Below are 27057 nucleotides of genomic sequence, written 5' to 3' on the forward strand. Positions count from 1 at the left end.
GTGCCTTAACACATCAAATAGAAAAACTAATTGCAATAAAACTTCAGAAAAAAAAAATCAGAAAAGTAAAGAATTTAATCTTGAGCAACTTACTCATTAGGTATCACATAAGTGGTTTGTATAATTACCTTTACAAGTCTACAATTGACACAGTTCTCATTTATTCTTTAAATGGTGCATGCAAATCTTTTTACACCAGTAACGTTCCTGATCTGGAAAAGTCATTATGGCATTAACAGTGACGCACTGTGGCTGAATCTGTTCAGAATTCTGTCAACTTTTAATATGCAGAATGCTTTGAGAAAACGCAAGCTGAAAACTCTTGCAAGAGAGATTTACTCACAATACTCCATTCCACTATCTCCACATTGTTAGAATCCTTGTTAGTTATTACATAAAAATTAAACTGGCATGTAAGGTTAACAAAATGAGTAAACAGCTTGCTTAAAGATTAGTGCATATGTTTATATTGTAATTGTCATTGAGGTATTTGTCTGCAACATAATCCCCAAAGTAGTAGCCCTGGGAACCACAAGTTAACACATTTACTGCTGTTTATTTAAAAAGATTACTATTCTCACCTTAACAAAAGACCTCCAAACAGTCACGGATACAAGTTAAAGTGTCTTCTAACCTCTGTGCAAAACTAGCAGCATAAAAAGTTACGCAGCACCTTATAGTGTCTTAACCTATGTGAACTTGAATGTGGAGTTATTTCTGTATGTTTCACTGTAAAAACTTCACTGTAAAAACAAAAACAAATTTATCAATTTTAGATAAGAGAAAAGAAATGTCAACATCAGTGCGTGACAGAATTACAAGTATCATTTTGGAACCCAATTTTTTAAAGGCATATTTTAAAGGAGTGATGTGCAGTTTTAGGCTTTAACTTTATACAAATTCTACTAGCAATAAATAAAAATTAATAATTATTTGCTATTAAGTGATTTATAGATTTCCTAAACAACTGTGCTTGGTTTTTCATAAGAACATACTTTAGGGGTACAATACCAATGGATACTATGAGCCACTTGGGCTTAACTATAAAACACATGGAGGTTTTCTGGTTATTTAATTCATTTTGAATATACTGGGATTCATTTTTGGACCCTGCACAAACAAATTTTACCTGCATCCATAATAGTCTGGCATTAACAAGCGTCCTGGCTCTAGCCATGGGATTAAGTAGACATGTGATCTAAAATACTTCCAGCAACTACTCTCTACGGTGGGTGACACTACTGAAGATTCAAGAGCTCTCATTTCCTTGCACTCAAATACAAGTGGCCTGTGTTTGATGGCTGGATTCCATCATTCCTCATCTAGCATCTTGGGCACTAGCATCCACCTATTCCCCCTCCTGCTTGATTTGTGTGTTTTTGGACATGTAAAATTCATGGGTGGGAAGGCACTTGGGGGGGAGGCGGGGGGGGCGGTAAGAATACCGTAGGCTTTTTTAAGTAGCTGGTGTGGCTGCTTTGATCCTTTAGATCATGTTTTAAGTGTAAATCACACTATTCAGTTTTTTCAGCTGAGATCTACCTCCAGGTAACCATAAAAACCAGAAAGATGGGAAGCAGGCAGTGGCAGCTGTGTTCCACTGTCTCTCCAGCAAGCCACAAGAAGAGATGGTAGTTGAAAGCACCACGTTGTGGAATACTCTATTCATTTCAGTTTTTTTCTGTTCACTAATGTGTCATCAGAACAGCCAAACAGGTCATAAAAGCAGCGGTGTTCTCTCTCCAGCAGGCTCTTCCTTTCGAAACATCTCCTCCACTCTGCTTTTCAAGCGTGTTCGCAGTGGTGGGACATGGTAACTGGGGTCTAGGATGTTGGTTTTCCGACGCTCCCTCTCTTGTTTCCACATCATGTAGGGGCTCCGATGGAAGACTGGCCTGGTCCTCTCTCTGTAGAGCTGCAGGACCATTCCGCTGACAGTGAGGACAGCCCACACAGTAAACATAATGAAATCTGTAAAGCCATCACAACAAATAGGGCTCAATATGTAAGTGAAGTAAAGGCAAATTGAAATAAATAAAAGGTACTGGACATGAAGGTTACAGTCAGAAATGGAACTGTATTTTCATTACGAAAAACGATGGAAGTGCAATATTCTGGGAGTCTAATAAAGATTCAGTCATATCAATGCAACAGTATCGTTTCTACAAAAAAGAAACTGGGTGAGAGTCTGTTTGTGTTTTTTTTTGTTTTGTTTTGTTTTTTTTAATCACTCATTACTAGTTAGTTACTCACCAATTCCTTGAAAAGGGATGTTTGTGAAGGCTTTGCTGAAGTTGTTGTTCAGAGCTCGCTTCAGGATGTCTAATGTTATGTAGGTGAGGCTGGTGTAAGTGTAACTATTCACAGCTAAAATCACTGTATATCCTCCAACAACTCCACACGCTGTTATGTTACCCTGAGGAAGAGGTAGAATCAAAACATTTTAAAATACTACTCATTATGGTGATCATCATTTATAAAAAAAATCATTATGGCATCTACTGTATTAAAAAAAAAGTTTTGATTCTTACCTCTCTAGGGAACCTGACACATATTAAAGGGACGACTAGAGCAATGCTAGTGAAGGTCAACCAGAAAACCACATCACTGTGGAAGACTTCAAAATCTCCTGTAAAATAACCACAAAACAACTGCAGAATGAACGGGACAACCAAAGTGAATGTGAAATACATTCTAACTGTTCTCTCGTCCACTGTGCAAGATCCCGTTGCTATGCAATAAGAGACACACGCTTTTAAATCGAAATAACGGTTATAAGGTGTGACCAAAGTACTGTATTTATAAACCATAAGCCACATACTGCATTAGAAACTAAAAGGTCCCCCCCTCCAGTTACTGGTCTATTACACCAGATGTCCTCGTAATCTAAAGATTCACAGAGAAAGAAGTCATTTGTATGTACAGTGCCTATAGAAAGTCTAACCTCCTTGAACTTTTTTCACATTTTGCTGTGTCAGTGCCTCAGAGTTTCATGCATTTAAATGAGGATTTTTTCCACTTATCTACACACCACACACCACACTGTTAAGGGGAACAGAGTTTTTATTGAGAAAAATTATATATTAAGTCTCCACCCCCCTGAGGTTAATACTTGGTGGAAGCACCTTTGGCAGCAATTACAGCTGTGAGTCTGTTGGGATAGGTCTCTACCAACTTTGCACACCTATCTTTGGCAATATTTGACCATTCTTTACAAAACTGTTCAAGCTCTGTCAAGTTCCTTGGGGAGCGTTGATGGACAGCAATCTTCAAATCAAGCCACAAATTTTCGATCGGATTTAGGTCGGGGCTCTGACTGGGCACTCAAGGACATTTACCTTTTTGTTCCTTAGCCACTCCAGTGTAGCTTTGACTGTGTGCTTTGGGTCATTGTCATGCTGAAAGGTGAACTTCCATCCCAGTTTCAGCTTTCTTGCAGAGGGCAGCAGGTTTTCCTCAAGGACTTCTCTGTACTTTGCTCCATTCATTTTTGCTTCTATCCTGACAAATGCCCCAGTCCCTGCCAATGAGAAACACCCCCATAACATGATGCTGTCACCACCATGCTTCACAGTAAGGATGGTGTTCTTTGGGTGATGCACTGTGTTGGGTTGGGTTTGTGCCAAACATGCATTTAGGCTAAAAAGTTCAATTTTAGTTTCGTCAGACCACAAAACTTTTTGCCATACGGCTACAAAATCTCCGAAGTTGTTTTGCATACTTCAAAACAGGATTCACGCTGGGCTTTCTTCAGTAATGGCTTCCTTCTTGCCACCCTACCATACAGGCCAGATTTGTGGAGTGCTTGGGACGTTGTTGTCACATGCATACTTTGACCAGTCTTGGCCATAAAAGCATGTAACTCTTGCAAAGTTGCCATTGGCCTCTTGGTAACCTCTCCGATCAGTCTCCTTCTTACTCGGTCATCCAGTTTGGAGGGACAGCCTGATCTAGGCAGGGTCTTGGTGGTGCCATACACCTTCCACTTCTTAATAATTGTTTTGACAGTGCTCCAAGAGATATTCAAGGTCTTTTATATTTTTTTATACCCATCCCCTGATCTGTGCCTTTCAACAACTTTGTCCCAGACTTCTTTTGAAAGTGCCTTTGTGCTCATGGTTGAGTCTTTGCTTTGAAATGCACTACCCAGCATAGGGAACCTACAGGAACTGCTGAATTTATCCTGAAATCATGTGAATTACTACAATTTAACACAGGTAAAAGCCACTTAATTTGGTGTGTGATTTTGAAGGCGATTGGTTACACCTGAGCTGATTTAGGATTGCTATTACAAGGGGGGTGGACACTTATCCAAACAGGCTATTTCAGTTTATTTAATTAATTTTCTACAAATTTCAAAACAGTAAATAAAAACATAGTGAGAGTTAGAGTCCATAAAAATATAGGAATACAGATGTGGGTGTGTGTGGTGGCATGTAATATCCATTAGGGTTCTTACCTATTGGGGTGAAGAAGAACATGGATGAAAAGAGGAACCCCAGTACAAGGCCGACTATTAAAATGGAGAGGAGATGAGAGCCGAATCTCCACCAGCAGAGCACCAGGAGCACTCCACCCACTACCCCCATCAATGCTGTCAGGGACAGCCTCACTGCAAAACACAGGAGCAATGTTCAGGGACAGTCACACTGCAGAACACTGACACAATGTTTAGGGACTGAAGATGGTCTCAGCCATTCACACTGAGCTGAACAAAGGCCTTTTGGGGATCACACTTTACCAGAGATTTTTTACGTGTTGTAGTGTTAGAACAATAATTGATTGTCATGATATTATTGATAATTTGTTTGGCCTTTAATATTTATTGTACTGAAACACTTAAAAGAATCAGTGAAGCTGCTGCCAAGGTGTTTTCTTCTCTCTTCCTATAAACAACTCATTTGTCCAAATTTATTTTTACCTTTTTTATATAAATTTAACTGGGCATTGGAAAATTACTTAAATTCAGTCCCCTCTATATTGTGGGAAAGAACAGCAGAAAAAAAAGTGTGAAAGAAATACTAGGGAGAAAGTCGCAATTCATGGGAGTTAAAACATATTTTAAAGATATTTGAGAATATGGGGGCTCCCAAGTGGCACATCCAGGAAAGGCGCTCTATGTGGGGGGGGGGGGGCAGGATGGGGGGGGGGGGGGGGGGGGGGGGGGGGATGGGTCAGAGGTCGGGGAGATGGACTTTGGTCAGCCAGGGTGTCCATGGCTCACAGCACAACAGCAACCCCTGTGGACTGGCAGAGCACCTGCAGGCTTGCCCGCAAGCTGTATCGTCCTCCAACGCTGTAGCTCTGAGGTGGCTACATGGCGGGTCTGCAGAGTAAAAAAAAAACGGTCCACTGACTGCACACGTTTCGGTGGACGGTATGTGTTAGTGTTTGCCGCTCCCGAGTCAGTACAGGGGTGGAAGTGGGGAGCGCAGCCTAAAATAATACAATTGGCAATTTTAAATTGGGAGAAAAATGGGAGAGAAAAATCAATTGGCAACTACTACATTTATAAAAAAAATTATAATATAATAGCTGACAAACGATAATTTCATTGTGTTGCAGATCTCATCCTGTTCAACTCTGATCAGCAGCACTGGATTCAGGCTCTTTGCTATGATATCTGTCTGTCATTGAAAAGCTTTTTGCATTTTGTCATCCCAGAACCCGTGTTATTGGCAACATCTCCTGGCATCCACATATATTAGTAATTGATATTCTTTTTTTGTTGGAAAAAATCATCTAATTGAGAATCATGTGCAAGGAAATTCAATTTTACATTCAAAATAGGATGTTAAAACAATTACCATAAAGTCCTCGGTTTCAAACAACTTACTCAAATTTTATACTGTAAAGCGTCAAGCTGTAGGGATCTGAGCACTTTTGTTTATTATTATTATTATTATTGGACAATCCAAAAACAGTGAAAACATTACACACTTTTTTTTTTTTTTTTAAATTAAAAAGACTGTTTAAGTTGTGCCTGTCCTAAAAAAGAACTGATATAAACCCTGCACCACCCAGAACTCTTGCATGGATCGAATGTTTCTACCAGTTTTCATCACAATTACTGTAGAGGAGTGTTTCTCAATGTAAAAATGTGACAATGTACATACACCAAATCATTAGGGAATGCCTGGGAAAACTTCTCTCAGAGTGCAACACACGCTAACCATGTGATTCATGCAGTTAATCTTTAAAAATAACGCACTTACTATCATAGCTTAGGGGGGTTGTTCTTGTGATAAGCATGAAGAATAGAAATGCAGTGAAGATAAAACCCATACAAAAGAGTTCTGCAAAGAAGGATGAGATAGTTATTCAAATGCAAGAGGAAATTATCTTGCCTATATCATGGATGCTGTGCATTGTAAATGTGCACTATGAAATACTAAGTAAAATAAGTATTTTAGAATAATGCAGAATAGTTTGTAGTTTATACAGTATCTTTTACATAGAATACAGTATACCATACGTACTGTTATACTATAGTCCAGCCACACATTCTATAATACTGTAGTGTACTGTACTGTCCATCGCAGAACAAATCATACGCTAAAAATGTTGGCTAAACTTCAAATCTGTTGCTTGCTTTGTGTAAAGAGTCTTTGATCAAGGGACACCAATGTACCACAGCACTGATGAAGGCATTTACTGGACTATGGCTTTTTTTTTTTTTTTTATTAACCCAATGTTCCATTGTTCACGTTTTATATACTTACCAGATTTGAAGAACCTGTGCCCAAAGAAACAAATGAAAAGGCCAGCCATACCAGCTATGGTAAAGAAGACCTTTGTAGAAATCTTTCCTAAATACAAACAAAATATACTTTTTATTAGAAACACTGTTGTCCTGAGTGCAGGAATGTCTCACCACAGCTGAAGCCCCTGGAGGGGGCTGGAAAGAAGGTTTTAAGGGTTCATGTTTTTTTTACCTAGAGTGTAGCAGTTATCCAGTGTGGAGGTAAAGCTGCAGGCATACGTGTGAACAGGCACATAAGAGGCAGAGGTATTAAACACAGGATCCCTCACTATGATGGAGTAGATCACACCCTGACCAGGAAGAGAGCTGAAGGAAACCATGGGCTGGTCATTTGAACTCAAGGTCATCAGCTAGAAACAAAGAAAGAGATTATGGGTAAATATGAGAAGATTTTATTACACCAGGATTCTTTTTAAGTATAAAACAGCAAAAACTAGGAGAACTGTGGATTATTTATTGCCAGCACTTTTAGAAATACTAAAAGAAACTTAATTTCAATGCCAAACGTTTTGACTAGAAGTCTCTCAGTCTTCAAGATCAGTATTTTTAAATTCAGCACTACAGAGTTTTTATTAGTTATGAATTATTGTTAATATTACTTGAAATGCCAACATACAGTTTTTAAGCTGATGTTTATTTTACTGTTTAATCACTTTTTAAAAACCGCAAGAACAATGGAGGTGCCATAATTAATATCTTATTCTAGAGATATATTGTTTACCTGCCAAGGGGTTCTTCACTTTGGTTAACACTTGTGATCTGCAATGTGCTAATGACTTATTGATCCTGGATGGATTTCAAACTGGGCTTAAAGAGATGCAAGACAAGCACCTGTCCTCACTGAGTAAGTAGTGTGTCAGACTTACTTTTTTCCCATTGGCTACCACCTTGTGTATGTCTGCCATTTTCTGAATGTGTCCTATGAAGACCTGTTCAGAGAGGTCGCCCTCAGGAAGGAAGTATTGATAGACATCATACTCGAGGGGCTTTCTGGAGGTCTGCCCACTGCTGACATCGCAGGGCGGGGCAGTCTGTCCCCTGGGAAGAAGAGAATGTATTTACTGGCAGGCAGCTGGTTTAGTTTTATTTTGACTGAAAAATGTTTTGCTTAAATTTTGAAAGGACAAGGATATTCTTAGAACCTGTACATTCCTCAAATAGGCTGTTAGGAATTCTTATCCTATTCCCATTACAGCATTTTCCCAAACTCCTGAAATGTAATATGTGAACAAAACACTGTCATACTGTCAAGCAGGATAAATAGAACTAAACACATGTACAGTAGCCGTCCTAATGTTTGTATTCCTTTGTACATCACAATCACCAAAAGGATTGTGTAAAATAGTCTTAATTGAGAGTTTCAAATTGAAAGATCATAATATTGAGCTGGTATTTATATGGAGCTGGTCACTAGGAGGGGTTATACAGTATATCTAGAGTATCTGTGTTTGTTGTAACACATAGCTGGAATGGAAATCTTGTTAGAAAGCTAAATAAGTATGGCAGTAATGTTTTGACCTTGCATGTAAAGCTTAAAAACACTGAAGCGGCTTACTAAGGTTTTTAATGATCTAAACACGCACTTATCGGAACAGTGCAGCTCTTTAACTCTACAGTGTGTGTCTAGTGTGTAATTAGAGGGAGGAGCAGGTTTTTAATTACCGATATTACAAACAGACAATTAAGTATTTTTGAAACACTGATCTAAAAAAGCAATGGGGAGAAAGGGAGTTAAAGGTGGTGTCTGTAGATGTAAAGAGCAATATGTTTGTACTTGTAAAACTGCTTTCTGACTCCCAGTCGTATCTCTGTCAATAGGTCTATTTAAAGATCAGTTCATTATACATGCACATTTACAATGTTCAATTTTGCCTTTTGCTGTTGTAGTGTCAGCCATTAACTCTCGGGCAAGTCACCTGATCTGTTACCATGTTGTAGAAAAACACATGAATAAAGAAAACTTTCTGCCATTTAATGTTATTTGCAATGCCTTAGATTCACATTATTCGTTAATTAAAAGGGTAAAATCAGAATATTGTTCTTTTGAATTTGAAAACCATTTCAAGCAGACTTCATATATTGCTAACCGCTGAAGGAATGTTGTATTTCCTGAGGGGGCAGCTGCAGCATCCTTACAGGAATGACGACTAATATAACTGCACTCTTTAAAAGTACCTTACCACACTTTAGAATATGAGAAGAGTTTTACTTAAGGGAATGGGTAGTCTCTCTTCAGATAAAACCAAGTCAAACACGGACAAATGTTTTGTCTAGTGCCTTCATTTGGGTATTACACCTTGCCCACGTGCAATTGCTTGCAAATGTACCTTGCAATGAGGGCAGCATTGACTTTGAAAAACAGATCAAATTACACTTCCTGAAAAGAAAATAAGACTAGGTATTTATGAAAGTTATTATTTTTCATACCTTGCATATCCTATATTTGCTGGTGCAAACCGAATGATTGTTTCAAACAGATTATAGTGCAGATAAATATTGGGCTCTGTATCAAGGTTATACTCCAGGTTACAGCCTCCGGGAACTGGATCTACAGAAAGTGAAACAAATGGAAATTCAACAGCTTGTTTAGCTAATGAAAGAAGATTAGCAAGCACAATACATTAAATATTAAATGATAAACAGTAGATATTTTATAATGAAATGTCAAAACCCAAAATATGAATCTGTGGAAACACCAAGCAAGGAACTTGTACGGATGTAAAGTGCTACAATGACTGACTGAAGAAGCCTGTCAGACAGGACCACTGACAAATGCCTTATTGAAATTACATAAACTACTATAAGACTGATGCATATAACAGTATGTTAAATAGGCTACCATTACAGTGGCTTGCGAAAGTATTGACACCCCTTGGCATTTTTCCTATTTTGTTGCCTTACAACCTGGAATTAAAATGGATTTTTATTTGGATTTCATGTAATGGACATACACAAAATAGTCCAAATTGTTGAAGTGAAATGAAAAAAAGAACTTGTTTAAAAAAATTCTAAAAAATAAATAACGGAAAAGTGGTGCATGCATATGTATTCACCCCCTTTGCTATTAAGCCTCTAAATAAGATCTGGTGCAACCAATTACCTTCAGAAGTCACATAATTAGTTAAATAAAGTCCACCTGTGTGCAATCTAAGTGTCACATGATCGGTCGTATGATCTCAGTATATATACACCTGTTCTGAAAGGCCCCAGAGTCTGCAACACCACTAAGCAAGCAGCACCATGGAGACCAAGGAGCTCTCCAAACAGGTCAGGGACAAAGTTGTGGAAAAGTACAGATCAGGGTTGGGTTATAAAAAAATATCCGAAACTTTGAACATCCCACGGAGCACCATTAAAGCCATTATTAAAAAATGGAAAGAATATGGCACCACAACAAACCTGGCAAGAGAGGGCCGCCCACCAAAACTCACGGACCAGGCAAGGAGGGCATTAATCAGAGAGGCAACAAAGAGACCAAAGATAACCCTGAAGGAGCTGCAAAGCTCCGCAGTGGAGATTGGAGTATCTGTCCATAGGACCACTTTAAGCTGTACACTCCAAGGAGCTGGGCTTTACGGAAGAGTGGCCAGAAAAAAGCCATTGCTTAAAGAAAAAAATAAGCAAACACATTTGGTGTTCGCCAAAAAGCATGTGGGAGACTCCCCAAACATATGGAAGAAGGTACTCTGGTCAGATGAGACTAAAATTGAGCTTATTGGCAATCAAGGAAAACGCTATGTCTGGCGCAAACCCAACACCTCTCATCACCCCGAGAACACCATCCCCACAGTGAAGCATGGTGGTGGCAGCATCATGCTGTGGAGATGTTTTTCACCGACAGGGACTGGGAAACTGGTCAGAATTGAAGGAATGATGGATGGCGCTAAATACAGGGAAATTCTTGAGGGAAACCTGTTTCAGTCTTCCAGAGATTTGAGACTGGGACAGAGGTTCACCTTCCAGCAGGACAATGACCCTAAGCATACTGCTAAAGCAACACTCGAGTGGTTTAAGGGGAAACATTTAAATGTCTTGGAATGGCCTAGTCAAATCCCAGACCTCAATCCAATTGAGAATTTGTGGTATGACTTAAAGATTGCTGTACACCAGTGGAACCCATCCAACTTGAAGGAGCTGGAGCAGTTTTGCCTTGAAGAATGGGCAAAAATCCCAGTGGCTAGATGTGCCAAGCTTATAGATACATACCCCAAGAGACTTGCAGCTGTAATTGCTGCAAAAGGTGGCTTTACAAAGTATTGACTTTGGGGGGGGGTGAATACTTATGCACGCTCAAGTTTTCTGTTTTTTTTTGTCTTATTTCTTGTTTGTTTCACAATAAAAAATATTTTGCATCTTCAAAGTGGTAGGCATGTTGTGTAAATCAAATGATACAAACCCCCAAAAAATCAATTTTAATTCCAGGTTGTAAGGCAACAAAATAGGAAAAATGCCAAGGGGGGGGGTCAATACTTTCGCAAGCCACTGTAATTGTAATAACATAACTAGGAAACCCAGCAGTTTTGCTTCTAGTTGAATCCCTGAATGAACAGCATGCTTTTATGAAATCTAAAACTTATCTCCCATAAACACAGATGCTCTTGGATTGTGCACCTCTCGCTTTGTAGGGCAGAATGACTGCCATGCCAGAAACAGGTTTGCCTTCAGGAGACTCCATGTACCACTGCAATGAGCTCTGCTGAAGACGGAGAGTGGAAACCAGTCCTGCATCGTGGGCTGTCAGGGATGTGTTTGGAGTAGGGGCCTGTGAGCAGTTGAAAACTGACTGGATTACACACATCAAGTCTAGTTTGTGTAAACTTAAACTATAAATCAATAATTATACAAATTAGGTCATTATTGTGTGTTCTCTTCAAAACTAGAATGAGTTTAATGCCCCGTTTCCATCTAAGCCACTAAGATTTAGTTAATTACCTCAATCTCGACTCGATCTGTGGCCATTGTCGGGCTGTTAACATTTTCCCATTAGTCAATATGCTCCTAGATGTTTACAGCAAAGATGACATGACAGTGTTCTCCCTTATACATGGTCATATCACCCCAAATCACAGAAATGTACCATAACACATCGCTACATCACAAAATTACATAATACCATATAACAGGACATTTTGGCTGGTATTAAATTCGGCGGATTTGCTACCTTGATAGATTGACTTTTTTTTTTTAATTGCCGTTTTTCACTCTTAGCACGTTTACAAAGAAAAATGCCACAGTTTTAATTTCTACTTTTAATTTAAAAAACATTCAAATACATGTTTACTTAATTAAATCTGTCTTCTAAAACAGCATCATTTACAGTAAGTCGTTACAGCATCTACAGTGTCACTGCAGCAACCTGGATAAAAACAATGAAGGCCTTCTAAAAATGAGTTACAGCATTACCATTATATAGTCCTTAATTTTAAGATACCAGTAATTGGAAAGGATTAGTAGCTGCAGTACACTAATGACAGGCATTTGCTATCTGCTCTCAGTTTTAAAACGTAGCTCTAGTTCATTGATTTAACACAGTGGAATGATCACAATATAATTTAGCAATTGTAGGACAGTATTGTCACATGTGAAAACTTCAACAATAAAAGATTAAATTAAAATGCTTTATATTTAAAACTAGTTAACACACTAGCAAGCACTAGAAAAATCAACTCCTTTTTATACGGTACTGAACTAATTTATTTTAGCATATTGTTTAGAGACGTTGCAATACCTGCACGGTGGGTGTTTTAATAGTAGTAGCTGCAACAAATCGACAATAACAATCCAAAGCAAATGTGCCTTTGATACAGACTTTCTAACAAGTCTGGGATAAACTACTCTGGCTGTTATAATACTTATTTAACCTCTTGTAACAAAAATAACATAAAATTGCTTGACATAAAAAAGAAGGATAGTCATACAGGTACCACAGTAGCAGGCGCAGTTTACACTGCCTTGGATTTCCTGATTGCATCATATATTCTAGATTTTCTAAATCCATTGATGTAAATGTCCAGTCTGCTTTTCATTTTTTCAAGCAAATGCCATTCCCACTGCTATTCTCATATTCACTTCGGCATCCGACACATTCTTTCCCTTGCCCAGCACTTAACCAGTGCTGCATACCGGTTTGTCAGAGGCCAGGATCACTCACTCTGTGCCACACTGATTGGTGGAAGATTTATTGCGATCCAATCAAAACTGCCAATAAAGCCAAAATAAATTCCCAGCAAAAATTTCCTGTTATACAGTACATTATGCTGTTTGTTTAGGTTGAAAACAAAACCACATACACTGTACTCTACAATGTTTATTTCTTTGTTTTGGAAACCAGAGTCTCGCAGTTTGTCACCGTGCTTAATTTGCATACGGGCGCTTTTGTCACATCCTCCAAATTCTCAAGCAATGAGACAATGCAATTGACTTAAAATTGCTTTCAAATCAATTTCAGGAGACAGATGAAAACAAAACACAAGATGACTGCAGAAGGTGCCTTCAGTTTTTTTCAGTTGAAATAATACATTAATTATGCATTTTTATAGCCAAGGTGGATTACTTATTTAAGGAAAACCCATTCAATCCACCTTTGACTGGACCAAACTACTGCTTAGTTTTATAATTAAACTCCAGATTTTGTGACTTTTGCTCCAGACCTTATCTCTTGACTTCAAGAAATCTCATGTTTTCACTTCTGGGTGCCTGGAGCAAATCTTCTTTGTGATATTCCTTACAGTAGAGGGAAAGTTTAATTTACAAAACTTCTAAAGAATAGTTTCTTTGTACATCTCCTCCATTATCTATTTATATAAAACCTCCTGATTCAATTATGTCAACCTTTAGAACAATCAAAATAAAAATCCACACAGAAGGTCTTCTGCTGTTTTTCATATTTGTTCCATCAAGATTTTATACTGTATTTATTGTGAATTTTAGTATCTTTAGTGAATGGTGCTGGAAACCAAAGTTTTTTGTTTCTCCAGTGAAACTATAGCACAGGAAACATCATTATGAGCGTATCAAAACCGTACCACCAATGTTACTCAACACTGCCCTGGAGGGACCACCATCTTATAGGGTAAGAGAAAGCAGCTCAGCCTAAAGGCCCATCCTCTCCTGTGCCAAATTTGATGACCTGTTCTGGAAAAAGATTTACACTTGCCCACCAAATGTCTCTACATCATAAAGCTTTCAATACTAACTGACCTTGGGTAGATTTGAACCTGCTGTCAAAAAGAGATAGCTTTACCACCCAAGCCTCTTTTGTGTGCGAGGGGATAGAGAGGGCACATGGAAATACATTTCTTTTATCATAATTTACACTTATTTTCTAATGCAATGCAATATAATAGTTTGAGTGCTTTAGAGTTTGCCCTCTAAACTAAAGCCTAGCTACTACTGTAATACAACCTTCTCCCAGTTTAATCTCCTATTTATCCTGGGAACTCCCCAAGGTCAATAATGAGCCAAACATGTGTGGAACTCATTTAGCATTTCTAAAAGATAAAATACACAACTTATTGTGGGCAAATTCATCATAAGGGTTTCAGCCTTGTCTTAAAAAAAGCAGCAGTTCGGTGAAATGTTCCTTATTAGGTATTAAAAGAGTATTAGCTACCACACAGAGGGGATTACTGAACTGCCTGTTTGCAATACTTGGTATGCCAAACCAGTCTGTAACCCGTTTGACATACCAAATGATACAGCCTAGTTGAACCCCTAGTGCATACAGCTACATACTAAAGAAACCTGAACTGCATAATGTAAGTGAATAAAAAATAACTATTTATTTTTGTTACCTAGATCAAATAGACTGCAAAATGTATATGTTTTAGACAGAAAAACCCTATTTAAAACTCCCATATCCAGTGGGCTGTAACTGCAACTGTATCCATACCTTTCTTAATTTGAATGTAACTGTTGGCTTTGTAACTGTATCAATACAGTATCCATTTCTTGCAGGTTCTAAAAACTGCAACACTTGTCTTCTGCCATCTTGTTTTTCACAGTGTTTGTCTTTACCTGATCATAGGAAATGGTTGCATTGCGGTACTGACTGTGAAACTGGAAGATGATGTGGGTGATGTCTCCTGGGATTCTGGTTAACACAGCCTCCACAGGAAAGTTCTGTGTCACAGACAAGTTCTGAAACCGACCCAGTGAAAACTTAACCTTGCCTGGAAAGAAAGGGAGAGAGTTCAAGCAAAAGCCAAGTCAAACTTACAGCACTTATGACAGTCGTTAGCCGAGTAGCATGAAGATGCTTTCTTTTTCAGTCCTAGGTTTTTGCCAAGGACTCGAAAATCGTCAAACACCTGCAAGGGAATGTGGAAGGCTAAAGTTTCTGTAAGTTTGGTGCGCTCTAGTGCAAGGTGAGGGTGGGTAGACAATAGGGCTGTGTTCGAAGGTTCGTTCGCCACCCTGATGGCATTCACACACTTTTTTCTTTCTCTGTTAACAGAAACCGTGTGACAATATGCGAATAATATAAATCACACATTAAATGTCACTCACATGCAAAATTCGTTGATTTGTTGTTATATCAAAATCCACTACCGAATTGTTATGTGTAGCAACTCTGTATTGTGCCGTTGCCATGTATGGAGCAGGGTATATCCAAAAGCACTGGGGGGGGGGGGGGGGGGGGGGGGGGGGGGGGGGGCTATTGCGGTTGTAATGCTTCAGTAAAATACGTACTGAATGCTGAGTGTACTAGACAGTGCAAGATAAGTGCTATGGTGGAATATGTTTGAAACATACAAAATATATGCCAACACTGACTGATCATCGTCCACCCCTCCCCCTTCAGCTTGTGTTAACCAGAGGCAAACCTTTAATTTCTTCATTCATCATCTTGACAGCAAAGTGTTGTATAGCGTAAGCTATATTGAAAAGAAATGTCAGAAACCCCTCTGCTGTTTGGCATTTTTTTGTTAAATTCCGAGATGACCAAAAAAAAAAAAAAAAAGTTAAATGCAAACTGTGCAAGTGACTGTTGATGTATCATGAAGGCACAACCAATCTCTGAGGTCACTCGACAAGCGTAAGTTCCTATTATTATTGTTTTTATTATTTTAATTTTTAGTAGTAGTAAAATGTGACTGGCTGATTACCTGCTTGGAACAGTGATGGTTAAAGCTTTGTTTTGCTAAGTCCACTGCAATTGGCGCTACTGCAATGTAAGCTTACTGTATACAGTATATTGCAAGCAGCATCAACTACGTGTACATAAACATGTATTTATTACTGTTCTATACAACGTATTTTAAACTACATGTGAATGTTTTATTCCATTTATATGGATTACCTGTAAAATAATAGGATTTTCAATCAAATATAAACTAGTAGCTATGGTGAGGTCACCAGTAAATTATGCAAATTAGTACCACCGAAGGTTCAGCCTTCCTTTGGTAATGAGTTCCAAACCTTCAAAGGTCAAAATATACCCTTCGTTGCAGCCCTAGTAGACAATGTTATGAAACAGCATTCCTATGACTGCCATGTTGTCTTCCTCAAATTGCTTATTACAGTTTCTGGTTTGAGCCACAATAGCATCAGTTTCATAACCTCTTCTACTCTATGAACCTTTCCTTGGTACAACTATAATTTACTGGATTACCATCAGTTTACCTGGGGTGCAACAGTTAATTCCCATAAAGCGCCTAAACCGGCAAGATGTAAATCCAGGAAACAAAAGTAATTACAACATTAAGACAACATAAGTGTTTACAGCTATGGCCAAACATTTTGCATCACCCTATTGAATTAACAAGTTTTGCTTCATAAAGTCAAATGAAACCTGCTAAATAATGTTATATTAACATACTGAATTACATACCACTTTGTAGTTTTCCATATACTTAAAAACCTACAACTCTAACATGAAACACTACTAGTATGTCTTACGGTAGACTTCTGCAATATCATTTTGTAGTTTCTTTGATTACATGTTGTTAAATAAAATATCTAAATTATGTTCTTACAGTTTTTCTTTTTTTTAATTAGGTCTCAATCCTACAATTCTAGGTGATGCTAAACTTTTGGCCATAGATGTGCATTGCACTTGAGTCTCTTATCAGCTGTAACCAACAGACCAACATGTATTATTAGCTGATGTGTTTATATTTAAAAAAATAAATACAAAAATAAAAAAACAGGAATGATCTCATTCAAACTATTCAAGGAATGTGTTGACTGCTCGGTTTGCTGCTGAAATAAATCTTTAGTGTGTACTGTTTTCTTTTTAAAACCATGCCTTAATATGCCTGATCCATTTATTTTAGCTTGACTATTTTTGTAGACATGTTCAATGATTTGGTCAAATTCAAGCTATGGTACTAATCTGTTACTGTTTAGTCACTGTTGTAAAAGTTATTGCAATTGGAGTGGGTCTGAAATACAACACATTAAGTATTAGGAAGAAGCAAAAAAATGTTTAATCTAGAAGACTGTCTTTGAAATAGCTAAATTACACGTTTCAAACTGAAGTATAAAATACACAGCACAGCAACAAAAGAATTGAAAAAAAGAAGACCTTAATATTGCTTGTACCGGTAAGATGCAAGGAAATGGACTTTAACACCTTGGGCAGCATTCATTTAACATAGAAGTTAATATTCTTGGTTTATTTGAAAATTACACAACATGCTTTTCATTCATAATGAATAAAATCTAATAAAACACAAACTTTTCTACACTGTATATGCCAGCAGTTACATAGAAGCACGAAATACAGTCTACAAAAGGAAAACTTACGTAAGCTAAATTGATTTCATGCTCCAGCAATCAAATATGTTATCGGTTTTGTTTCATCAGCATAGAGTTTCAAATACAACATGTGACTCATAAACCAAAGATTACTCAATTACATTTGTGAGCATCTGATTCATCAGTTGACTTAACTTTTCCTGTCCTAGTCTGACTCAGGCAAATTCTATTTATTTATACATATTCTTTTGTATAAATAAAAAAATCACAATGTGTCATATTCTGACCATGCTGTTACCCACCAGAGCTTGTACACTGCTGATGCATATCCCGTCTAAACCTATCCTGTACAGGAGAACTTTTTAAAATACCAGTTTGAGCAAGTACTAAAGCACTTTCTATAGTCCTGAACTAATTCAATTTACACCTCTGAGCACAGGGAAACATCTGTGTTCCCATTGGTTTTCACTGAGACAACAGAAAACCTAATAACGTTTTTGATAATGACCCCCTTTGGACAAAGACTGTTTGTTCTTCAAGGCATGATATACAAATCACAAGGATCATAGAATGTATGTGTAATGTAACTTACATTTGTTTTATCATACAAAATCTGAAAATAAAAATGGCTTCAACATAGTAAAATAAATAAACAAACAAACTAGGGTCTGTCAATTAAATCACAGTTAATTTCTGCAATTAATGCGTTCATTTAAATGCACGTTAATCATGCTCCTGTCTTGTCCCTCTTACCCTTTCATACACAAATGGCGCTACTGAAGCATCGAGACATTGATTTTATTTTTTTTAATACCCATTCGAAGAGCACAGAACTGTGCAATCTATGTCGGTACTATAACGTCATAACCCTTTCACACATCCAAAGGGATCATGTGAGTACAACTTTCAAACCTGTCCATCAACAGATCGTTATCATGGCAATAGAAACCAAACAAAATGGCACTGTCATGGCATCTTCGTTTGTCAAAGAAGTAAGTTTGCCTGCATTTTGTTTGCTTTTAATTTTCAGTTATATTATACAATGTAACAACCTTCTACATGTCAAATTGCAGGCGCTTCAGGCACACAATGTAGGTCGTGTATTTTACTGCAAAGGCGGCGATGCAATATATTTAAAAGAAAGTAAGTCCAGCTCTTCAGGCAGCGCAATCAACAGATTTAGCGCCACAGTCAAACCGTAGCATCTGCTTAGCGCAAAGCCTCGCCCCTGCCATTTTGCAATGCCTACACAGCCCCAGAATGACTGACACACTGGACAGCCAATCCAAGACATAAAACTATACAGTCCCACTATCATATGACTTTTTACACTCACAGCACATCTTCCCCAACAGCCTGACACTGATCTGCTTTGGTGACAGCAAACATACATACAAACATACATTTGGTGACAGCAACAAATATAATATGTAGAATATTTTAATTTCAGTCCTTTCTTCGTTTATGTGAAATGGCTGACTAAAAGTTGAAGTGACACTGTCTAGGCCTACTCCACCATAGAAAAACGTAAACACCTGTGCAAATTCAGAGAGTAATGGGTTAGGTTGTTAGGCTATACACCTGGATTAGGAGAAGTGCAAATGTCATTATTCAACACGTGTTTATTTTTTTATACATTGTATAGGAAATATTTTAGCATTGGAAACTGGGGTTAAAACGATATTAAGAAGCATTCAAAGTTTATATTTAATTTTGAGATACTGTTATTAAATATGTAAATACATAACACACACACACAAACTTTACAAAAGTGGCAGGTGTTCCGTTTTTGCGTTCTGAAAAGGTGGTCACCCTAATTGTGATTGCTTCTTTTAATGTAGTTTAGCATTAAAATTCTAAAACGTGATGAAATGTGATTCATATATTTAGAGTAGCAATACTGCAATATTAAAACTTTGTTTTGTTGTTATGTGCTCAATAAAAACGATTAGAAAAAAAATAATGTATATATTGTTTTAAAAAGTTAACGTTTATCCTATATAACGTTTTACATCCTCTCAATCATTGGCACTTAGTGATACACACAGACTAATATATATCTATCTTCGGGCAATCCAGCTACAAAAGGTTCGCCATCACTGGCATAGTATGTTGATGTCCAACCAGGGATCGTTTTGATTTTTAAAATACCAAACAAATCCAACCCAGAATCTAACCAATTCTTAGACGATCATTAGCTAATTAATTGGTCAGATTATGCACAGAATCTGCGCATAATGATCTCTGAACGCACCCACTGCTTTTGAGTAATTTGACTCATCTGTGTTTATTGTGGTCCCTCTTGTTTAGCTGCAGAGGATGCATTTAGTAGTTTAGAAGAGTAACGGGAGTCAAAGCAGTTTCAAAACAGAATTTCACATTTGATCCTGGAATTGTTTCATGAATCGTGTTTTATTTACGGATAAAGGTTGTGACTAAAATTTAAATGCCTGACTTGAGATTTCAATGTATATTAGTATAGGAGTGTGTAAAATAGTAGTGCTCCCTGATAAATACACTTGGTGTGTAACTCCGGGCAACAGCAGATTTCCATGGGTAGAATTTAAGGGCGGCTACTTTCTACTTCTGATACTTTTGTACTTTTATTCAAGTAGTTTTTTAGAAGGATACTTTGACTTTTACTTAATTACATTTTTTCCAGTTAACAGTACTTTTACTCAAGTAACACGTTTGATTACTTTTTTTCACACCTGGATATAACCGTTACTCAGTGAATGTTTCGATTTATTTAGGCAATTCCAAGTTATTAATAAGACAGCATTTTAAAAGTATTATTATTATTATTTAAACGGCAATGAAAAACATCAGTTTGAGTAAAGGGAACTGATCATTGCAGGTGAGTAATAAACTGACTCCATTGAGATTTAGCAGTTGATTCAAACAAGTTAACAACAATCCTGGATTATAAATAAATCTAAAACTATAACAAAAATCCAGAAATGAAAGAAAAAAAAAACTATAAATTTCTCAACTATAACTTTTGCTAATGTATGTTTAAAATGTATTCAGGATTCACTATTTTGATTTGATTACTAAAGTTTAAAAAAGGGAAACGTGTAATAGAGGAACGGTATGTTCATCGTGTGTGCGTCTAAAAATACTTATTTTGATTAAATCTACATGAGTTTATATGTTTCCTCCGCAAGTACAAAACATGTTAATGCAGTATAGTTATTAATTTAAAAAATTAACAAAACTTGAGACCACTTGAAAAGAAAGTCTACTGGCAGTAGCCTTTTAATCGGTTCACAGTTCTTACCTGGAACATTCTGTGCCATTACTCCATCCCAAGAGACAACAATAGACATTAGGATAAAATTGTTCAACAGATGAATACTTTTCCTAAGGCCCGATTGCTTTTCCTTCACTTGCATAATTGCATTGGTAAAATAAAATAAAATCATTTTCTTATCTGATATGGTTACGGTAGACCTGATCACGTTACAGACTTAACACCAGTACTGCAGACTACACGCTCACAATTAAAACTCAATTGTTGTGCTATTGCGCAGTCTCACTACCAATATACTTCTCTCTCTCTCTGCGCAAACTGTCATACCAAAGCCTCCACTTCCGCCCTTTTCTGACCGAATTTTGATAATGTTTTACTAAGCAAGTAAATTGAGCAATGATACGTTTGTGTTACATTGGCGAGTAATGTGTTGCTTTTACTTTAGTTTGTGGAAAACTTGTTTTGTTACATTATTGTAGCCAAGTGCACATGTAATAAAATAAATAAATAAATTAAAAGTTTTGCAATCATGAAAGCCTACTCTGCAACTTTTTATATGGTGTTATAAACAACAGGCCAGGACAGAATACCTCTCCGATCCAGCCTCAAAATTAGGGAACAGTCTGTAGCCAATAAATTACATTTCATTACGGCAGTTTCTTTCTAGAAAGAATAGATTTTAGGTGAATATCAACCTACTTTATTGCACTCGTGTTAAACACACTAACAGCGACTCAAAACTAACCATGTTTTTGAGTACAGTGGCTACAGTGAACATTAGTGTTTTCCATTGGTTAAGGCTATTTGTTCCTTCCTCCAATGAGAAGACGAATTGCTAAAGAGTAGTCGCAAACATGGCGGATAGATTAACGCAGTTGCAGGATGCTGTTAATTCAGTAAGATTGTCTGTTTATTTGTGTAATAATATACACCAGGGATACTTAACAGAACGGTAAAGATAGTCGTTTCATATACACCAAGGAGAAGGGATTGAATCTGTAAAGCACAGACTCTATCCCTTTGTTACTTTCCGTCTGTAGTTTGTTGCTAGGGATATTACACGTTTTTTTTCTTTTGTTTCCCCCTCCCCAATGGTCTTAATTAAATTAATACAGGAAAGGCAACATTTATTATGGAATTTATATTTGTATGTATTTTTCAAATTAACTAAATACCATCCACACTCATAATAGTGAAATAAAAAATAATTTAGAACAAAATCGAACAGTGCATATACGTTTTTGAACTAAAACAAAAATATGATGTTGTGCTCAGATATGCCGAATCACTCAAGTTCAGTGTTCAGTCCAGTATACATAGACCTGTTCATTTAAAGACTATATAAAATGTTGATTGTGTTATTTTCATATAATACTTCCTATGCGTTTCCCGACAGCTTGCAGATCAGTTTTGCAATGCAATTGGTGTCCTCCAGCAGTGTGCACCACCAGCTTCATTCAGCAACATTCAAACTGCTATAAACAAAGACCAGCCCTCCAATCCAACAGAAGGTAAGTGTGTGTTGGCACACTTTGTGTGTGATACAGTTAATTAAAATGCAATAGTAGGCATCGCTTTCAACAAGCATTGGGTCTGCTGCTCTGTTTTTTTTTTTGGAGAAGGTGCCTTACCCTAAGCATAGTAACCTTTATTTCCACCAACAGAAACTATGAGGAACATGTGTTATTTTGTGGTACCCGTTAAACAGTGGTACACCATGTAAATAATTTTTGCTCAGAAAACAAGGACAACGCCTACCTGAAAGGAGTACTGAGTTTGGCCCTTACAGTTATTTTTTAACATATTTGTTCACAATTCAGCAAATGTATGAGATGTTAACTGATTAACAACCAAAAATGGTTATCAGTAATTGTAAACATATACGATTTGGTGGGTGAACTACAGTTGGCCTTGTTCATAGTGAATTGTGCAGTAGTCAATCACAGAATGGACAGCATATCATTTTCACACGTTACATGGGTCAAGTGTTACTGTTAGTACGCCTACTACATTATTACGATGTACCACTTTCTGGCCCAACGCTGGCAAAACCAACATGTCAGTGGTTCTAAAAGGTAGGGTGGGGAACGGGGCACGTGTCAAACTTTATTTTGGGGGGGTGGGGGGTGGTAAGCCTTCTAATAATACAGTAATTATTATAGTAATAAAACTAAATACATTCCAGTACACCCAGTCTGGCAACCTAGTTAACTTTCCATGGCAAGCGTGTTTATAACTCTAATTTGAGATTTCTTATGCTTTTATAGGATACTTGGTGAAGCATGTTTGCATTTTTATTCTGTTATACCAAGAAAGTTAGGAAACTTTTTTAAAAATTATTTGCAGATTAAACTGTATTTTTTTTTATATTTATACCTATCAACACTTTCAGAATACGCCCAGCTTTTTGCCGCCTTGATAGCACGGACTGCAAAAGACGTTGATGTGCTGATTGATTCACTGCCTAGCGAGGAGTCTACTGCAGCATTGCAGGTACCTTGTAAGACACACTGACACTGTTTTAATATTGCATATCTACAAATGTAAAGTACTGAATTTATAAACTTCCGGCTATATGCTAACAAGTCATGAAAAGAGTAGGTCTGTTTATTTATTTATTTTTGCTTCCTGATTTGATATGAAATAACTTACTCTAAATATTTTCATCATTGCTGGATAGCTTTAAGCCCTTCATGGATTATTATATTGTGTGATTTAGATGCTTATCCACAACTGTTTTCGAGAATGTAATTGCTCTTTAGGGCAGTGTGGATTTAGCATAGCTGAAAGATTTGATTTGAAGTTGTCCTTCCTAACAAACAGTTTGATATCCACAACAATGACTTATTTCTACATTTGCACACTGGGGCATCAGTATGTTAAATATTGTGAGTTACAAATAGAAGCACGTACAACAAAGCAGTGTTTTAGTTGCCTTATTCATTGCCTTATACAGCACTTGCTTGTGAGCTGTTCATTTAGTGCATGTTGCACATTCGCCTATGTCATTTTTATTCATGTTCTTCATACTTCACTGGTATGCGGTTGTGTGCCGTTTAAAAGTGTGAACACTTGCTGTAACTGCCATTTCCTTTATGCATTGCCTAATTTTAACAGTCTTTCATTCTCACTAAAATGACATGTAGCTAATTTTCTTTTTATTCATTGAATAAAGCCATAATATTTGGACAATGCAAGTGATTTTTTCTCCGTCTCAGTCCAACATTTCTTACAAGTTAATTTGGAGATGCCAGCTCTTGAATGCAGAGAAATAATATAGTTGCTCCACAACATCTGTTGTGTTTTTTACTATCTACCTGTATATATGTCATAAAGCTTTGCAGTGAAACCTCAGACATGTTATAAAGCACATAAGTTATATAAATGACAACAAAATTCACACACATTTATTTTTAGAAACCGTCTGTGAATGCAGTATATAAAAGTATAATGATGATCTATCCATTTGTATCCATTGCATTTGCAAGCGCTGAATTTAAGGTGATCAAGGTGGCAACCTTACCTTTTAGTGTAAGTCCATTTTTGTGTTTTTATATTATATATATATATATATCTATATATATATATATATATATATATATATATATATATAAATACACTTTTTGTGATCTAAAGTCAGAAGATTACTACATTTTTTTGAGTTTTTTTTATTATTATTATTTATATATAGACCTAGTTGTTGGTAAATCTGTCATTAATGCTTACATTTTATCTACAGGAAGCTGATAAGGTAACATACTAGAAATAAACTGAAGTTTAGACCCTGGAGCTTAGAGTATGTACATGTAAAGAGAGATCGGTTTGGTAAACTGTATCATAAATGTCATGTTTATTCATTGTTTGAAATGCTTGTAGGAAAAAGGAAAAATGTACTATGTTGCCGTCTTGTGGCCACTTGATGTAGTAAAAGTAACTTGGTGAGATAAATAACACTGTGTAAAGATTTAGAAGTGAGTAGTTTTTCGAGATTTACGATTATACAGTATTTACTTTATTTACAGTATAATCGTAAATCTCGAAAAACTACTCACTTCTAAATATTTTGTAGTCATTTTTGTATTACTCTAGTATAAATGCATGTTAATTTGGATTCATATGTTGTTTTTTTCTGACTTTATGTGAACGAAAAGACACACATTTGCCCGGAAATAGTGATATTTTGAAATATCACTGTCCTGGTCACAAAAACAAAGTTTGTGGGGAATAATAGCCATTTTCTGTACTTTTGAGGCATAAGCAATTAGGAAATAACACTTACTACCCAGGAACAAAAATTGTGTTACATAGTGTAATTGATGTTTGTAGCAGAATGAAAGTTTTAGAACATGCTTGCACTTGGTTAACATTTAAGCTAAACCTTAATATCTAGTGATTGATAACCACAAAAAGGCAGTTAATTTTAGAGTAGCAGTTTTAAGTGACTGAAAAGATTATGTTACTTTATGTAACACATTTCTGAAAGCGGGTGGAAAATCGTCTGCAGTGATAACGTTCTGCTCCTGACACCAGTTAGTCATTGTTGTCGTTGCCTAGATAATCACTGATAAACGACTCTAACTGACTCATCAGCAGTTTAGTGCAACTCAGTTTGGTGCAAGTTCTCTCAAAATGTTCTCCTGATACACATCCACTTAAGTGGTATAATTAATCTAAGAAATGCTGAATTTAATGATTTTCAATATACCAGTCATTCATTAAAAATATCTAACATGTGACATTTGCATGCTTTTAACTAAAGACACCGTTCAGCATGCATTGAAGTTTTATTATAAGCCTGAAATATAATATTGGCATTCTCTAAACATTGACTGCACAGTAAAACCTACTTATAATCAAACAAACTCAACACTCTGTTGACAACAGGAAATTTCTGAATGCTCAATTGTTTGTATTTTTGTTTCTTTCAGGCTGCAAGCTTGCGCCAGTTGGAGGAGGAGAACCACGAGGCTGCATCCCGTCTTGAGGAGGTGGTTTATCGAGGAGACATGCTGCTGGAGAAGATACAGAGTGCCTTGGCAGATATAGCTCAATCCCAACTCCGGACCAGGAGTGGAGCACCCAGCCAGCAAGTTCCTGAGTCTTAACATCAGAGGGCAGCACTTGGCTACAGAAAAAAGTAAAGGAGCAAGCAGACCTTGTGGGCTTCATCCATTAACAGTGCAAGCTAGAATTAGTTTTGTGTAGTTTTTGTTTAAGACTCTTCAACATGGTGAAGTTGGAGTGGAGAGTTTACAGGTTTTCCTTTGGGTATAGTCTGCCAATCACTATTTGTTATTTTATAAATAGGCTGTGCATTCATACGTGACGACAGGAATGTAACTCGTCCTAGCTGGAGCATTTGAAGGCGTTATATGCTTTTCATTATTAAGTGACCATGGTATTGTCATTGTGATGTTTTACAGGCAGAAAGTCCAAAGGTTTTTCTTTTTACCTTGGTGCCTTTAACAGTGCAATCACATATAGTTACTAAATTGTTCCCTCCAAGTCTTTAATATGAGTCTGTTTAAACATAATACATTTTGAAATACATAATGGAGTCTGTGTGAGAAGAGGAGTGAATATATTCAAAGTGAATTTAAACATTTGAAACTGTTTATTTGTATTGCGATATACATGTTTTTTTTTTTTTTTGTTTTTTTTAAATAAACTTGGCCGATGTCTTGTTAAAGATACACTGTAACCCTAAAAGCACAGAAATGTTTGTGCATTTTCAAAAGAGTAAAGTCTAGATACAATATTAAAGTATGTGTCAGTGAAAGACAATAAAGGTTTGGGGGTTAAGCCAATTGTCAGAATTTGCTTTATTATAATAAAGATTGATAACAGTAAGTGGATGAAATAACAAAATACAATTGTATTCTGGTAGCAAATTTTGTAAATCCACTGAAATCAGCCAGAGGTCACAAAGAAATTTAGAAAAAGGGAGAGATCCAAGCGCTAAACAATTTCTCAACAAAGGATGAACTTGTGGTTTAGCTATTTTTGGTGAGTTCCTGAAAGAAGCAGTGGGTGTGAGGTAATAAAGAGATCTGTTTAGGAAGGGAGTGTTTACTGGTTAACTAATGTTTTGAGTATTGAATTGTGTTATGGGCGAATAGATACTTTAATTCCATGTTAGTTGGTCCATTGTTTTTAACCCCTCTCTGGTTCTTCTCCATGTGTTGTCTAAATGATCAATCTGAATAAGAATGCTGTTTGGAGTGGGTGTGTGTTTATTTCCTATCCTGTCCAGTGCTCTGTCCCAAAGCATAATACTTGCTGTCTTGCTTCCTTGCTATATCCAACACTGTTGTACAGCCCAGAATCTACCTGCAAACAC

General features: G+C 36.9%; 2 protein-coding genes across 3 annotated transcripts; one reads left to right on the plus strand and one right to left on the minus strand.

The window, feature by feature from the left end:
* Window positions 1-57: 57 nt before the first annotated feature.
* On the minus strand, window positions 58-21221 carry LOC121319678 (transmembrane 7 superfamily member 3-like). 2 transcript variants are annotated; one of them, XM_041257352.1, is made up of 12 exons: window positions 20745-21220; window positions 14780-14934; window positions 11375-11525; window positions 9191-9311; window positions 7630-7801; window positions 6936-7113; window positions 6723-6809; window positions 6216-6296; window positions 4460-4612; window positions 2532-2629; window positions 2254-2416; window positions 58-1971 (listed from the first exon to the last, which is right to left on the minus strand). In XM_041257352.1, exons 1-12 carry the CDS (start codon window positions 20887-20889, stop codon window positions 1718-1720), a joined length of 1758 nt encoding a protein of 585 aa, XP_041113286.1. In that variant the 5' UTR covers window positions 20890-21220; the 3' UTR covers window positions 58-1717. The 2 variants fall into 2 exon arrangements, with proteins under 2 accessions (XP_041113286.1, XP_041113287.1); XM_041257353.1 differs by lacking the exons at window positions 6216-6296; window positions 6723-6809 and having other exon boundaries at window positions 20745-21221.
* Window positions 21222-21543: 322 nt separating this feature from the next.
* LOC121319681 (mediator of RNA polymerase II transcription subunit 21) lies at window positions 21544-26519 on the plus strand. Its single transcript, XM_041257356.1, has 4 exons — window positions 21544-21613; window positions 22114-22228; window positions 23110-23210; window positions 25646-26519. Exons 1-4 carry the CDS (start codon window positions 21572-21574, stop codon window positions 25820-25822), a joined length of 435 nt encoding a protein of 144 aa, XP_041113290.1. The 5' UTR covers window positions 21544-21571; the 3' UTR covers window positions 25823-26519.
* Window positions 26520-27057: the final 538 nt, after the last annotated feature.

The sequence above is a fragment of the Polyodon spathula genome, chromosome 8, assembly GCF_017654505.1.
Source record: "Polyodon spathula isolate WHYD16114869_AA chromosome 8, ASM1765450v1, whole genome shotgun sequence".
In the NCBI taxonomy this organism is placed as follows: Eukaryota; Metazoa; Chordata; class Actinopteri; order Acipenseriformes; family Polyodontidae; genus Polyodon; species Polyodon spathula.